This window comes from Excalfactoria chinensis, chromosome 4, assembly GCF_039878825.1.
Source record: "Excalfactoria chinensis isolate bCotChi1 chromosome 4, bCotChi1.hap2, whole genome shotgun sequence".
Classification (NCBI taxonomy): domain Eukaryota; kingdom Metazoa; phylum Chordata; class Aves; order Galliformes; family Phasianidae; genus Excalfactoria; species Excalfactoria chinensis.
Window position 1 is genome coordinate 21,070,914 of NC_092828.1, and position 16,617 is coordinate 21,087,530.

The 16,617-nt window shown below is 42.1% G+C and overlaps 1 protein-coding gene across 1 annotated transcript; it reads right to left on the reverse strand.

The window, feature by feature from the left end:
* Positions 1 to 768: 768 nt before the first annotated feature.
* On the reverse strand, positions 769 to 16,201 carry UGDH (UDP-glucose 6-dehydrogenase). Its single transcript, XM_072336584.1, has 12 exons — positions 16,031 to 16,201; positions 15,401 to 15,569; positions 13,406 to 13,507; positions 11,899 to 12,099; positions 11,600 to 11,797; positions 10,977 to 11,124; positions 10,059 to 10,153; positions 7,091 to 7,221; positions 6,270 to 6,403; positions 5,046 to 5,137; positions 4,846 to 4,956; positions 769 to 3,110 (listed from the first exon to the last, which is right to left on the reverse strand). The coding sequence occupies exons 2-12, from the start codon at positions 15,560 to 15,562 to the stop codon at positions 3,000 to 3,002; spliced, it is 1,485 nt and encodes a 494-aa protein (XP_072192685.1). The 5' UTR covers positions 15,563 to 15,569; positions 16,031 to 16,201; the 3' UTR covers positions 769 to 2,999.
* Between the last annotated feature and the right edge of the window lie 416 nt (positions 16,202 to 16,617).

A 16,617-nucleotide genomic window follows, 5' to 3' on the forward strand; every position in this document is an offset into this window, starting at 1 on the left:
GTGTTCTTTAAGAGAGAGTTCTTTTTTAAGGCATGATACCAACCAACCACATACAAAGCGCAGTAAAACATCACACAGCCAACTGGAAATTTGCTGCACCATCCAATGACTTCCAGAGGTGTTAAGTAAAAACAACAAAAAAAAAGTGGTATTCATTTAAGAATAGATTTGTTTTCCATTTGATCAGCGAATAACAGGAGAATAGGGGTGTCCCCTCTTCTCACCACATGGGAACTTACTAAGATGACATTCAACTTGCACTAGCACTTCTCAGCTTGAACTGGGGGCGGGATGGAGGGGAAAGCAGGCAATGAAGACCAATTCCAGTATCCCTGAAGCAATCTTAGATAAAACATCATTATTTCCCATACTGCCTGACTCTTCATTTTGAAATTCAGATGCTGAGCATTATAGAATTTATAGTACACTATGTCACCCGCAACAAGGCTTCAAGGGATGAAGAGAGGTATGAGCTTCCTAGCCATCGTGAGATCTAACTGCTCTTACACAGCTCTTCATCACAAACATGCTCACTCTGTTCAGCTGCAGTGCTCTTGGCCATCCTCATTCCAGGAACCAGCACAGTTTTGTCTGAATTAAGAGTTTAACATGCATACAAAGAAGTGAAAAAGAGTACATCATGTCTGGCACTTGAATTTACCACCGTACATCTCGAGTGAGACAATTTATGCAGCCCATATGCTACTCGTAGGCTTGTATTAAGCTGTACTGCTTCAGCTGCTGTATTCACACTTTTCAATGAAAAATGGTGTTAGAGTGGAATTGCATTTTATTAAAAAACATTTAAAAAAAAATAGAGCAGAGGAACCCATTACTCACATTACACAATCCTCATCAAGAATTACATTCTGTAAGATCCCAATAGCACTAAAGTCCATCTCTTTCATGCTTTTTTTGTGAGCACAAACCTTCAAGAACCAGGAATCCATCTCCAACGCTATTTCCCTGGCAGCTGTACTCTGAAGAGGATGAGTGGTGACTGACAGCACTGCAAGAGCTTCTGAAGGTCTCTCTTGGCCTGTGGTAGGGTTCTCTTGCATATAAGCAAGGCGTGCCCTGAAACAGTACTGTACTACCCTAATTATAGTTCAGGGCAAGAGTACTACTTGTTAGCACCCTCTGAATCCCAAAGGAGATGTTACCAGTTCACTCTCTCTGGTTCTGCTGGGGCAGTCCAAAGAGATGTCTGCCCACACGCACCAGATGACCCAGCATTCTGGAGTTTGAGTACCCACATTCACCACAGCTGTATCACAGGGCAGTCTTTGCTCTAGGTGCTGTAAGAAAGCAGCACTAATGACTGGGGAAGAGGACACACCACTATGGAAGATGATAATTTGAGTTTCAGCCTCTGTAATTCCCACTCATTTTAATAAGCTTCCAATACATCCCTCACAGAAGAATCCTGCATGTGACACAGCAAAAAAAACCCAAAAAACCTCAGGTGTACTTACCCAAAGTGATGTAGAAGCCACTGAGGTGCAGCATCTGAAAGCATCCAGCTCAGAAGTACACCTAGTACAGCCAGACAGTTAACACTGCCTTGCATTGCCTCTGCAAATTGTTGCGTCCCTCAAACCTTCAAAGATCTGTCCTCCAGCTGAAATGGTACCTACATTTCCATGGTAAATAGTTACAGTAACAGTCCTCATTACCAAGACATTGATCTTGTGCACTCAGTACAGCTACTGACATGCATACTTGTAGGCACAGCTGTTGTACGCATTCAGAAAGCATTCTGTGACTGCTTACACAATTCTATTATTGAGCCACGACTTCCATGCCGTCTAGTCCAAATCCTCTCTGTGGTCATCCTTTCCAAACTCTCCATTTCACAACCCCATGCAACAAACCAAACACAGAGTCTATAATCAAGGACTTTAATAGCACTGGCCAATTGAGAATAAAAACAAGTAGAAAGAAAGTAATAATAAAGGCAAGAGTATCATGATAATAGAGGAATTATTAATTCCTGCTAATGAAATGAGGTAGCAAGCTGACTGTGTAGGGGTCTGAATTTTTGTCTCTTAACTGAACAGAATAATCCTTGCAGATTCATTAAGATACTGCTTTTATTCATAAGATATAAGCAGAAAAGACAGTAAAGAGGTTAGCTTTGAAGCTAACTCTTGCTTTCTACTTGGACTGACACTGAATTAAGGTATGCCTGCTCAAATTCAGTGTTAGAACAAGCAGCAGGCAGAATGCTCTTCTGCTGAAGGGAAGTTGTATCATGGTAACTTACAAAAACCGTGCCCCAGGAATCTGATCAAATCAGTCATTTATGTGCTGCATATGGAATGTAGGCAAGAACCAAGAATCAAAAATGAGATCAGCCAGTGGATCGGTTTATAGCCACTACTCCACTGCCAACAAGTGTGTGATAGACATCTGTTGGGTGCCACAAGGCTTCTGCAGATGCAGTTCGAGCTGCATCAGTGCCCACTGATCCCAATCAGGATCAGGGCAATGTAGCTGCAGTCAGCTGTCTTAGTACCAACCCAGAACTACCAGTATTCACACAGAACTCATCTTTTGACTTGACCACCAGTTAAAGCAGGCATGTAAGGGGAAAACAATGACCCCAAATGACAATATAAAAAAAGTGAGACCAACTGAGTTCCTGATCACTGTCTGTAACTGGACTAAAGTATGTTCCATTTCTTTTGTGCTCACATCACTGGAGCATTGGGTGAAGGAACACTCCTGGAAGCAGAAGTTTGTAGCTTGAGAGCAACTTTGACACTTAAAGGTTGATTCATTATTAAAAACAGATTTGTACCATCCTCAGTAACCAAAACTGCTAGAAAAATAGAGATTTGAAAATACACTGAGTTCATGTGTACCAGGTACTGTTTCCTGGTGTAAAATTGGTTTGTTGTTTATGAAAAATATCTTTCCTTAAAAAAAAAAAAAGCCTAGGGTTACCATTATTATCACTACGAAGGTGACAGAATTCCTTCAGTACCCATTAAACATTATACTCTGGGCTTTTTGACAGGTGGGTCCTGCAGGCTGAACTTCGGAATTTCACAAGAAGAAGCAAAAGGGATTCTTTTGGCTGACACCTTCTTCCCAATTGTTTCAATCTGAAGGGGGAAAGAAAAAGAACATTTAGCAAGTGAGCATGGCGAACTAGTAGTCACATAGGCAGTGAGACTGAGTTTACTAATTAAATCCAGGTCACAACTACTTCTGAGGAACACCAGAAGCTGTGAAGCACAGCGTGTCCACGGCCAGTTTGAGAGTCCAAGTGCAAAGAACTTAGAAAATCACTAGTTCTCATTTAGCGATTTAAAGAGTTGCATCCTGAAAATGCATCAACTATCAGTACAAATAATGCTATCAAATATTACTGGGTATTCAGAAAGTGTGTTCAAGCCTCCTCCATTTAGACATCTCTATCCAGTAAATAAAGATCAGCTTCTACCCTCTTTCAGGGAGCAGGTTGTTTCTGAAATAATTCATCTCAGTGCTAAAGGCAGCTAACTGTTTAAGAGAAAGTTAAAACGTACAAAGAAACCAGCACCCGGCAAGACTCATTAGGGAGATTTCTGATAAATTCTACATTAGATTAATGTAAATTGGTAGGATGAATTAAGAGTGGGGCTTACAGGGGACAAGACATCAACTAGCAAAAAAAATAAATAGTTCAGATGCCCAGTAAGTAACAGCAGCTTTTCTGTGATACTTGCTAAGTATCACTGGAAGGAACCTTGAAGTCCATCCAGATCCTGCTCCTTGTCAGGGACTGGATCAGGCTGTGCAGGGCTCCATCCAATCTGGCCTTGAATGCCTCCAACAATGGGGCATCCATAACTTCCACAGGCAGCCTTTTCTAGTGCTCCACCACCCTCCGAGTAAAAAATTTCTTCCTAATATCCAATCCAAGTCTCCCCTCTCTTAGTTTAGAACCATTCCCCTTGGCCTATCTCTACCATACCCAGTAAGAAGTTTGTCTCCCTCCTGTTCTCCCTTCAAGTTCTGGAAGGCTGCAATGAGGAACCTTCTCTCCAGGCGGAAGGAGCTCAGCTCCCTCAGCCTTTCTGCTGAGGAGAGGTGACCATCCTCTGGGCCTGCTTCAACAGCTCTGTCTTTCTTATGCCAAGAAGGTGCTGCAGGTCACACACAGCATACTCTTTCTTTTGGTGCTCTAAGTTAAACTGTTTAACTACTTAAAATAAGTTGCAGAAAGTAAATGATATTCTCAAGATGGACATACAAGTTACCTCAGTGCACTCCAAAAAAGTTGTTTAAGCAGGCATGTCATATTTGCTTGTGACAACTTCACTGTTATCACCACAGCAGTTGACTGGTTACAGCATTTTTTAATTAAATGATTTGTAAACAAGCTTACGTTGTTCAAGCAGGTGCAAAAAGAAGAAAGATAAAGAGGAAAAATCTGTGGCCATTGTGCAAATAAACAGTGTACTTGGGAATACATGATATGAAACAACTAAAACATACATCCAATCCGTCTTGCTGAGTTACTTATAGTCTTATTCAAGGATTTGGTAATTGTAGTTTTTGTCTGCTTTGTCTTTAGCTCTTTGTCTGCTAGAAGTGGTTCAAGACTTGCTTATACTACTGAGTATAGACGGCATACTGTAACATAACTTGGTTCTTTTAAAAGAGCATGAAATTCCAAAGCAGCAGGTACAGAAGGTACTGAATGTGCTAGTGGAGACTTAGTGGAAAAATCGATTTAAATTTAAAGCTTCACATAAAGATAACAGTTTCCCCCTCCTTGCTATTCAATCACTGCAGCGAGCAAAAGCAAAAGGATTAAACAAACTCCAGAAGCAGCAGCATCAAATTGCTTACCTGAAAGCCAATGACTTGTAGCTCATTATGAAGATCATCAAGAACTCTCCTGCCGTCAAATATAAATGCAGGCTTCAGCATCTTCTTGTGAATACGCTCATAATCCAGCTCCTGTGAAAGGCAATTAAAGCAGACAGAATAAATAAGTAGTTTAACACTATCTCCTTTAGTTAAAAGATGGACCAAGGTGACATTTTTACCTTAAACATGTCCCATTCTGTGCAAATTACAAGGGCATGAGCTCCATCACAGGCTTCATATGGATCTTGACTTATAGTGACCAACCGAGACACTGTAATAGAAGGAAAATAAAGCTTTGCACTGCAAGTATCTTTGGCAAGAGTCTGATGCACCCCAACAAGAATCTCCTTTGTCACTCAAAGACTCTTGGGTTGCTCATCTAAACAGGTCTTCTGTCAGTACATTTGTCACTTTAGGTTTACTTGATGAAAGCAGCTCGTATCTGGCATATGAAGAGATAGAATCCAGGCACTGTTTGAAGTTAAGGATTCCAATTTTAAAAATACAGTCAAAATGAAAAGCATCTCTAGAATTGGGAGTTACTTTCACCTAAAAAAATGCTAACTCCTATCAAGGTCATTGCTTGTATTTCTGTACTCAGCACTAATTTAACTCTCAGTTCACACCACAGTAAGTCAGTGTACACTATAAGCTGCATTTGTTTGCCTCAGCAGCTGCCTAAAGGCAGCCCTCCCATCACCTTCTAACTCAAGGGCATGTGAAGTAACACACACCTTCCTCATCGTGGGCCATTTTCCTCACAATTGGAAACAACCTGATCAAGGTCTTCTCCCCTAACTACACACCATCACTGGCTTGTCCCACCCACATAAGGGAAGTAAGGAAAGGGGTCCCAAAAACCCTTTGTTTCTCCAATAAGCTTCTAGTCATAGGTAACTACTTTAAAAACTTCCAATTTGAAGGAACAGATTGAATTAGGAAGCAATGATAAATTAGAAAGTAATGCAGGGCAGGATGCTCTACAGTGAATTCCAAAATCATTTATTTAGCTCTGCTTTACATGGGCAGACAAGAGGACTTGAAGCATAAAGGAGCTCAGAGAACAACACTAGTCTCTCTAACAATGGAATGTTCTGGCTTGTCTTTCCCTAACTTACAGAGAGAAAATCCCTTCCTATGTATTCAAGTGAGCATTTGTCAAAAGAAAAGATATACAATAGTACAGATTTAGCATTAGCCCATAAGAGCAAAGGGGAAAGAGAAGAATTACGGTAACCTACATCAATTCTCTACTTTAGTAAGTGTAACTAACAGCGCATCATTGCCATGGTGAAAATGAATACATAATATTTAAATAGACCTTGTATTTTGATAATAGAGTTTCTTCTGGCTATGGTGAAGGGAGGATAGCGAGCATAGACATTTAACATAAGCATCCTTACCTTGGTTGTCTTCTGAGACACCTGGATGTGAGAGATCCAAGATGATTTGTTCCTTCGGTACTTTGGGGTCATAGATATGGAGTCTTGCTCCTTCATCCATTAAATACTTGCTAATGTAGATGCTGGATGACTCTCTACAGAGAAGAGTTAAGCAGTTAAAGAACCAGTCGGTATGTTTTAATAATACAAGTTTTGAGTTGTTGCAATACTCGATGTCAGAGCTTTATGCTGTTTTTACATTAAATGACTTAGCAATCATCTATGCCAGAAGCAAAATAAAAGTCTTGAGAGAGGCCAAGGAGAGTAATTTTTAGAAGTATGAATCTTTTGCTGATGCATGTTAGAGATCAGTACCAAGTCCCAGTACTCCTACTGACCATAGGTGACAAGGCATCACTCCTAAGTATGCCATGCAAATTGTAGTTGAAGAGAACTGTATCAAGACTGTCTCTTACAAGAAGAGAGAATGAGCCATCTTTGGGGAAACAAAGATGGAACTTTGGCTTCTAATAGCAGCTGCAAAAGTGTTAGCATTCTTTTTACTGGAAGGACTCAAGAAGCAGCTGCTACTTTTGCAAGTTAGGGACTAAATAGAACAAGTTATCTACTTAATTTCTGAATGATTCAGGTATGTTGTAGAGATCAAGAATCAACTGTCTCACCCATTTAAGAAGCACTCTAATACAAATCATTGATTCAAAAGAGGTTAAGGATGCCATGTCTGACCCGGTTTTGTTAACAGAACTGAACTGGTGGGTTTAGCTGCACAGCTGTAGCAAGTGTAAGGAATCCATGTTAATTAATTGAAATCACTTTCTTACCTTGTGTCCCCAGTATCTTTTTTGAATGCAAATCCTAAGATAGCGATCTTCTTATCGGTGACAGTATTGAACAGGCTGTCAATAATACGGGAAGCAAACCTCCGCCTCTGATAATCGTTCATGTCTATTACCTGAAGTTATACAAAGCATTATGGCTTAGAGGAGTACTATTAACTATAAACCAATTGTACTAATGATCAAGCCAAACTAACCATAGATAATAGATACTTGAGAAATAAAGTGTTTTTATTTAGTGTTAAATAACCCAAAAGTAAGTTCAGTTAATTTAAAACTTGAGACAGATTCAATTTTAAACCATGACTGCAGGAGCATTTACAGACACACACACAATCTAATTGAAGGGCTAGATTTGTGTGTGTGTGTGTTGTTTTATATCTAATTAAAAGGAAAAAAATAAAAAATACAGCTGTCCTATTCTAGGCAGAAACATGGAAAGTGGTTGCGGTGTTAGAGTGACCGATGTTACATGGACATCCCTTTGCTAGACCTACACTTCCCTACATGCCTCTGGCTACTGGAAGAACTCTAGATCTTATAACCCATTTTGTGAACTGAAATTTCTCAAAGCTCACATTGCTGAAGCAGCCTTTGAAATGCCTTGCTTTTGATGTCCTATGGAAATGCGTTCACTCAGCCTGATTATTCTAGTGTTTTCCTCCCGGCCTGCTTCATACTTTGATCCCCAGCCTTTACCACATGTAGTACCAGATTACTAGTAGAACAGAGAAAGAAGGCTCCTCACCCAGTCAATATCTACCACAAACTGAAAAGATCAGTTCTTCCCTACTGATTGTGAGATTTCCAACCTAAAGCAGGAATCAACAGCAACCTGCTAAACATACAGTGTAAACAACACAGTTGAGTGATGGTGGTGAACTAGGTTTCTTCACGTAAAAGTGAAAGCAGTGATATTTTTTGTAATTCAGCGGGGTGTTGTAAAGGGAGGGACGTGACAGGCAGTGATGGGCAACATAGGGATAGCAGGCAACAGGGTAAGAAAGACTTTTCTTTCTATACATTCCAGTACTGAAGACTTCAGTATCAGAGAACCTTGTCCTGCCTAAAGGCCAGACAGAAGAAAGTTAGGATTCTAGGACTGCTCTGATCAGCACATCCTTCAGAATTTGACCAAGGTCTTCCATGTACATGCACAGGGCTGAACTACTGACACTGCAATGCTCATATCACCAAGGAAGTGGCTCACAGAGTTGCTTATTAAGGCGCTTATGTATATTACAGTATGACCCAAGCAGCATAGGCTGAGGTAGCTAGATCTCTGCAAGTTGACATTGCTCTGAGAAAGCAAGAGGTACAGGTAAGAGGTCATATTACATGAACACAGCACTCTCTACATTATCCTAGCTGTACAGAAGCCATTCTTGCTATTTGATTTGACCCCAGCTTAAGTGACTTAGAAACACTGCAAAGAAGCGTTCTTCAGAGAGCATGAAAGCATTATAAACACACTAGACTAAAAAATACAACCCCTTAGACTTGTGCTACATAAAACCCAAAGAAGGGTAACAAATCCAGTGAAGGGTCTGGAGCACAAGTCTTATGGGAACTTGGAGAAGAGGAGACACAAGGAAGCCCTTATTTTCTAGCGATCTGAAAGGAAGTTGTAGAGAGGTGGGGGTTGGCCTCTTCTCCCTGGTAAGAGTGAGGGAACAAGAGGTAACAGCCTTTAGTTGTACCAGGGGAGGTTCAGGTTAGATATTAAGAAAGTTTTTTGAAGAAAGTGGTGAGGCATTCAAACAGGCTGCCCAGGGAAGTAGTGGAGTCACTGTCCATGGAGGTGTCCAAGAACCAAGCAGATGAGGCACTGAGGGACGTGGTTAGTGGACATGATGGGGATGATATGACAGTTAGATTAAATGATTTTAGGTCTTTTCCAGCCTTAATGATTCCATGAAAAAACTAGAAAACTGTAAGTGTTCCTATACATCTGAGCTGCTAAGATATCAGGTATGTTGTTGTCTCAGAAGTATACTTAGTCTAAACTGAAGTTGCCTCTTTCAAGACACTATTTCCCACACCCCACTGTTCATCAGCTTATTAAGATAACATGGTTAGTTCCTGCAGTTCCTACTGCTCCAAGGATTATCTATCATCTCTTCACACCTTACACAGATTAGAAGCGATGCTTAAATCTCAGGGGCTAGACTCCTTCCCTGCTATACTAAAGCACCCAAGTCCCACATTAAGTCAAACCCCTCCTGGGCACTTGCACAAAGTTCATGGAGCTGAGACAAACATACTGCAATGACAGAACTGTAATCCTCTCTACCATGGACTAGACTATCCTAATGAAAGCATTTATGGAACATACCAAACTGAGCATCTTCAGAGGCAGACAGCATAAAACCCAAGACTTGTCTCAAGCAGATGACTTAAGAGTTGCAAGAACGTAACTAGGATGCTAACTAGCCCCTTGCTGGAGGTTAAATCATACAAATGTGACATACAAAGCTACAGGACAGAACTGATCATATAAGCTGACAAAAGGTATATATAAAACAAGGTTTTCTGAGACTTTTTTAAAGCAGAAAAATCATGAGTGACATCCAACCAGGTATCAGATAATTAGAAAGCAGTATGGGGGACTTCCGGGGAATAGACTCCTGCAAAGCCAACAGAGCCAGGTTATGCTTGTGCTCCACATTTTGTATTACTGCTTCTAGACAACTTCACAATTCATTTGGTCCAGACAAGTCAATTAACTTCAAACAAAGGCTAAGATCCCACAAGTATCAGGTTACTTTTTTTTTTTTTTTTTTTTTTTTTAATAAAAGGGTTCTCAGCCCAACCCCCAACATGGTGAGTGTTTTTAAAAGTATCCCTGCTTTAACACCAAGGCCTGGAAGAAGCATGTGGACAATGCTTTAAGGCTGAATACTGAAGAAATATCACTCCGTCATAAATAAATACAGAAGTTTTAAACTTGTACCTGTTGCCAGTAGCGGGCTACTTCAGGTAAGTTCAGTGCCTCACAAAGGTACACTAAATTCAAGACATCTTTCTGAAAACAGCTGCCTCCAAACCCTGAAAAAGAGAGGATTGTTATTTTACAAGTGGCTTGTATTAGCAAGGTACTACTCCAATCCTCGTAATCAAGTAGCTTTTGGTAAACACTGATAGCAATATAGTTTTTCCTCCATCACATCACTGTTAGTAATTGAAAAACCTTACGAATCTCCCAGAATCAAACTCCTTAACCTGCTTTTTGTCAGGTACAAAATTCTACAGTTTGCTTCAGATCCCATTTAAGTCAAAGAAAGATTTAAGCCAGGCTCAGAGAAACTGAAGAGCCTCTAGACAGCAGTTATTTACTTTCTAGTAATATCACCTAGAGAGGTATAAGTATTTCTCAGAATAAGCATGTAAAGGGGAGGTTCTTTCCTCCCCATCCTCCAAATGGCTATCTAATCGCAGGCAAGAACCAAAGATCACAAATAACTAAGAGAAGATTGAAGCAACTAATAGAAGGACCCTTGACCCCTAGAACTCAGTCTCAGAAGCAACACAGCATAGGCTGAATAACCTAATGGGAATTTTGGTAATGCATTTACTATTTACTTTCATTCCTCCATGTACTTACAAAAGAAAAGGTGTCCAATAGCATTATTTTCAAGTCACACTTCCTAGGATGAAGGCTGAATGATTTAATCTCATTCCATAAATCTAAGTTTTGCCACTACCAGATCTTATTACAGAAGTTAGAAGTGGCCATTATGTGTTCTAGAAACATCCCCTTTCCTCAGGCCACCAGCAACTAATGCCAAACAAAACTGGGAAGACACTTTTTTGCAGGGTGCTATCACCTGTGACACATTATGGGGGCAGGGGGATGATTTTTTGCACTCACCAACACTGGCTTTCAGAAACTTGTTTCCAATTCTTTGGTCAGTTCCAATAGCTCTTGCTACTTCTTCAACATCTGCTCCTGTAGCTTCGCACAGAGCACTGATTGAGTTAATGCTGCTGATTCTTTGGGCAAGGAAAGCATTAGCTGCCTGCCAATTAAAACAAACAAACCATAGTAGAGAGAGCTTAGTTCTTCTGGAAACCAGGATGCCCACAGATCAACAAGGAGTTAGATACTAGAGTAATTCCTCCTTCAATACTATTTAGTGTCTCAATAGAGCTACATAGTAGTGAGGAGTGCATTAGTTCTCATTACCTGGCATTTATGTAAGCATAACAAAGTACTAAAGTTACAGAGTTAGAAACATTTTACAAAGGTAGCTGCTCTACTGGCAGAGAACTCCTATTAATAACAGGAATAAAATTAAGGCATGGAGCTGATATCATCTGTTAGCTCAACTGAGATCACCGGAAAAGATGAATATCCTTTGACTTATACTGGGTTCTCCAAATCCCAGATGTCTTTCCTATCTGCACCACCCACTTTCCCTAAGAGTCTGCCTAAGAGCTTTGTCTTGCTTGCATCCTTCACTGTTTGCAGTAACAGCAGTAAGTAACACCAACCAGTTTAGAGAGTTCTGACGACCAGGTATTGGTTGTGAGGATTTTTTCTTTAGGCACCCAGTGCTCATAAACAGCACAAAGAGCACGGACAGCTTTCTGTCCCTCTGGAGAATCATCGCCACCAATGAGCACCCTGTCTGGGTTTTTCAAGTCCTTGATTGCTGTTCCTTCTGCAAGGAACTCTGGGTTCGACAGCACCTGTAGGCACAGAGATTAAGTGTGAAATAAAGAAAAACAGACAAAAAAAAAATCTGAAAACAGCAACCTGCTCAGAAGTCCACATCTGATGTTATGCTTACCTGCAAATCCAAGTTAGGCTTAGTATTAGCATCAAATATTCGACGAATGCTCTCTGCAGCACGTACTGGAACTGTGCTTTTCTCAGTGACAATTTTATAGCCATTTGAGTTTTGTACAATTCGTCTAGCACAAGCTTCAATGTACTTCAAATCAGCTGCTCGCCCTTTCCCCATCCCGTAAGTCTTCGTGGGAGTGTTCACCTAGTTACAGAAACACGGTCAGGGAAGAAACGCTTTAGGTCTCTTATCGATTTCACCTATTCAGTAGGTCTTATGTTAGGGAACTAGATGCTTTGCTTCCCTGAGCCCAGTTTGGTCCTACCTCACAATTACTCTAGTTGCCATATCAAATGAATAGCTATTAGCTTTCTCAGTTACCCATTTTGTCCTCACTGGCCTCTATTCAAATAGAACTCAAACAAGAGCAATTCATTGCAGCTCTGCAAGCTTCTGTGAAACTTAGGCCTTATATTCTAGACACATCAATAATTTCTTTATGCTTACAGTCATGTTTTGTTTCCTGTCCCATGTTGCAAGTACAAAGATTACATATAGAATCTCACAGCTAGCGAGGCAGTTACACTTTCAACTTAAGTGTAAATAAAGCTGCTGGAAACCATTACAGTGAAGCACACAGAAAACATGCAGGAAAGCACGTTTAGATTAAGACAGAGGATCCTTTTCATTACAAGCTCAAAGAAATAGCAACAATGTGTAAAACACAACAGCATTTCTTCAGTCAACACAGGAAGCCAGGTGGCAATACATGGCAGTCATCCAGCCAAACAGCATTCACTCTACCCCTCAGTGGAGAAAACTACTGTCAGAAAGAGCTCTGTACTGAGAAGCCCTAACAAAGAGGGGACCCAAAATAAAGGAGGATTTCAGTAACAAAACCCAACTATGGCCTACCAAAATTAACAGAAATCAGCTCTTTTAGGCTCCGCGTTTTAAAAGGTATGACCTTACTTAATAAGGTTGTTTATGTTTGACTGAACCTGCTTCCTAATGGCATCAATAGCTTAGAAATAGTGATAAATTTAATGAAGGATATTAAGAGAAAATCCTTCTAGTTCCTATTTCATTAATTCACAGGATTTCAAGTCTTCTAGAAATAAGCCGCCTTTGTAACCAGTGATCAGACTGGGATCTCACATCCCAATCTAGGAACCATATAAATATTAAGATCCCTTGGACCTCAGTACACTACAATGACAGACCTGCACTATATTCTGTTCTAAGGCCCCTTGCACCTCACCAAGACAAACACTGATATTATCATTTTGACTTAGGGCCTGTTGGTCTGCCAAGTACTCTCCTGGCTAGAGAAAACAAGTTGCAAGATAACACTAATACAAAAAGCTCACTTACTACTTTTCCCACAGTACATAAAAGAAACAAGTCTGTGGCACAGCAACGCAGCATGGCTAAATGAATCCTTATGAGAAAACAGAGGACACTTCCTAACAAAAAGGCAACGCAGCACAGAGAATAAACACAAACTCACAGAAATAAATACGAGATCAGCTTCTCTGATGGCATCATCAATACTGGTGGAAAAGAAGAGATTTCTTCCTCTACAGGACTCCACCACCTCTTTTAACCCTGGCTGGAGGGAAAGAAAAGAAGAAAAAGCACATTAAAAAAAGCAGTTAAGGTGAACACCATACATTAGTCACTCAAGGCATACAGAACAGTATAACTGCTATGCCCAAACAGACGGAATCTTTTCACATACAGAGATGCTTTTACTCCATGTTGCACATTTTCAGTCTGTCAAACATGAAGTTGTGCCTCTGCAACTTTATAAAAGAGAGAATTAAAAATAAATAAATAACCAAAAAACCACAACCCTGTTTCTTAGGCAAAACACTCAAACCATAGTCTCAAGGATTTCATCCACACTGAGCTGCTATTCACATAGCAGATTCTAGGCATTGGTTATTTATATGCTTAATGCTATTACCATGAGCAACAAATAGTATCACTCTACAAGTGGTTCTTTAAGTAGGTTCAGGAATTAATCTTACGATATTTCCAGGGCTGCAGTCAAAAAGAGGTGTTCATAGCTCCCCTTGCCCCTCAGCTACACAATCCATGATCTCCTAAACTAATGAGCTCAAATCCAATGAACTGATTCAGCATTCAAAATATTCTCCCATCAAATTACCTCCTGTCTCTCTACCTTTCTTCCACAGGGTTTGGGCTTGATAAAGACAACTCCTTTTGTCAACTGCTCATGTTTGGACAAGATTAAGTTTATATCAGAACCACACCCACAGAGTGAAAGCACCACAGGCATGACTTGAGATTCTTTCCAGGGATTACAGCACTGGAATACTTCCCCTTCTCTTAACACATTCATTCACAGGTGCATGAACAATCCTCTGTAGTAGAATGGACTATGGAATGTTTTAATTGATCTGTGACAAACGTATCCAAATGAAGCCTTTATGTTTTGTTTGAGAAAATATCAAGTCACGCACTGCAAGCTGGAGACTGATTATCAGTTTACAAGATGCCCATCATGACAGGGGTGAGTAATCGCTAGGAAGGTAAAAGTTCACAGTACAGTGAAAGAAAAAAAAGAGAAAGAAAAACAGAAGCAGAATCTTTCTTGTGCAACACATTTTTGCTGTCTCACTTTATACCAAATATTTAACTGAAGAGGAAAGCGAAGATATAAGCAGACCAACCCATCAGACATCCCCAACTGTAACCCTCCTGGGATGTAAATAGAAAGGTAGCTCAATAGAGTTTCCTTGTATGTTCTGACACTGCAAAGAAAAAGTTGAAGCAAGAGCAAATTGAGAAACAAACAGAAACTCCTCTGTGTGCAATGACTCAAATTTACAGCGGCCTGAACTAATTCTTGGCAGATTTTGTACATTCTTTGTAAGTAAAAGACACCATTCCAGGAAACAGATGTGTTGGGGTTTTTTTGTGCATGTGCTTTAAAAAAAAAAGTTCGGTTTAGTCAAACTCACACAGTCTAAGTGTTAATACAAAACAAAGTACCTACTTTCATGATCTTCTTTCAAATCCTGCTTGCTAATCTGAGCATTACACACATTTTCCTTTGAATACATATGACAAAGGAACTCTCCTCATCTCTGTTCAGTCTTGCTATAGGCTTGAGGCTTTTCCCTCTTGCAAGCCAAGTTCTTAGAGCACAGGCAGGACTCAAAAGACTCCATTATGATTAAACAAGATTCTAGGAGAAAGTCAGCATCATTTAACACAACCAGAAGAACAGTTTCTTCCCTCATTACTCAGCTCTTGATACAGAACCTAGACACTTTCCTGCACCAGATGCATTCAATTATTGTTTCAATAAACTGGTTTAATGAGTGGCAGTGACACATGGCTGTTCCAGAACGCTGTCTCTAAAGGACACTGCTGTGCCACACTTCCCAAGCTTAGGAAGTGGGCCACGTGAAAGTGCAGTGTGGTGGGAGAGAAGGAGAAGCAGCACAATTAAAACAATAGGGGACAAGTTTACCTCGTAGATGGGGAGCGTGTCTGAATTCCAGGCATTGATTCTAGCCTCATTAACATCCACAACAGTGACTTGGATTTTAGGACACATCTGTGCAATAACGCTGCAAGTTGGCCCGCCGACATAGCCAGCACCGATACAGCAGATCTTCTTAATCTCAAACATGATTGCTCTAGGAAGCCGGGTTGAGGAGAGGAAGAGAACCAACAGTTACAAATGAAAGTCACCGGCCAGCCACTCGAGTTAAAGGATCTCGGATCGTCAGCGCTCTTCTATCGGGCTGCCACAAAGAAGCGTTTCCAGGAGACCGGCTATAAGAGGCGAGCTGCAATTTACGAGGACGGCTTCCAGACCTGCCCTCGCCAGCTCCGCTCCACGGGATCCAGCGCACCCCGGTCACTGAGGAAGCGTTTCTGCGGTCTCTTTGAAACCAGCCGAGGAGCCGCCCGGGCCGCGGGGCGCTGAGGAGCGGCGGGCAGCCCCGCGCCAGGCCTCACCCGGAGGGGTGGGCGGGAGGCCGGGCCCGGCTCCACAACCCCTCGGCAAGGAACGGAGCCACCACCCCCACAGCCACACCGCCCGAGGGGAAGAGGCCCTGCCGGACCTCCGGGATCGCCAACCCCGAGGACTCACCACCTGCGGTCGCGGGTCCAACCAAAACGCCGAGGAGGTGATGCTCGAGGAGCTCAAGACGACGCTCCGCTAGGCGCAGGGCAGCTATTTAAAGGGCCGCCGCGGGGCTGAGGCGGCCGCTTCATCCCGGGGAAGCCGAGCGAGGCCCGGCCCTGGCCCCGGCTCCTCCCCGTGCGGCCGCCCCGCCCCTCCGCCGGCGAATGGGCGCCGGACACCTCAGGCGGCTCCGCGCAGGCCCCGCCGCCGCCGCCAGGGCCGTGAGGGGCCGCAGGGCCCCCGGGCGCGCCTGGGGTCTTCGGGCCCGGGCTGTGTCCCGATGCAGAGGCTTCGCTCGGCCCCGGCGAGGAGGCGAGCGGTGCCGCTGCCCCTAGCAGCCATAGGGCTCTGGCAGGATGAGCTGCAGCGCCGGGGTTCGCGCCTTGCCGGCCGGGCGGCTCAGGCGATCCCCTTTCCCGCCTCGGGCAGCTCTGAGGACAGAGCTGAGTTCCGGTACCACAAGATGCGCATGAATCACTTTCGGTAACAGCTGTGTTCGCTGGAAAAGGAAAGTCATCCTTCTTTTTGCCTCACGTAGCACAGAGCAAGGA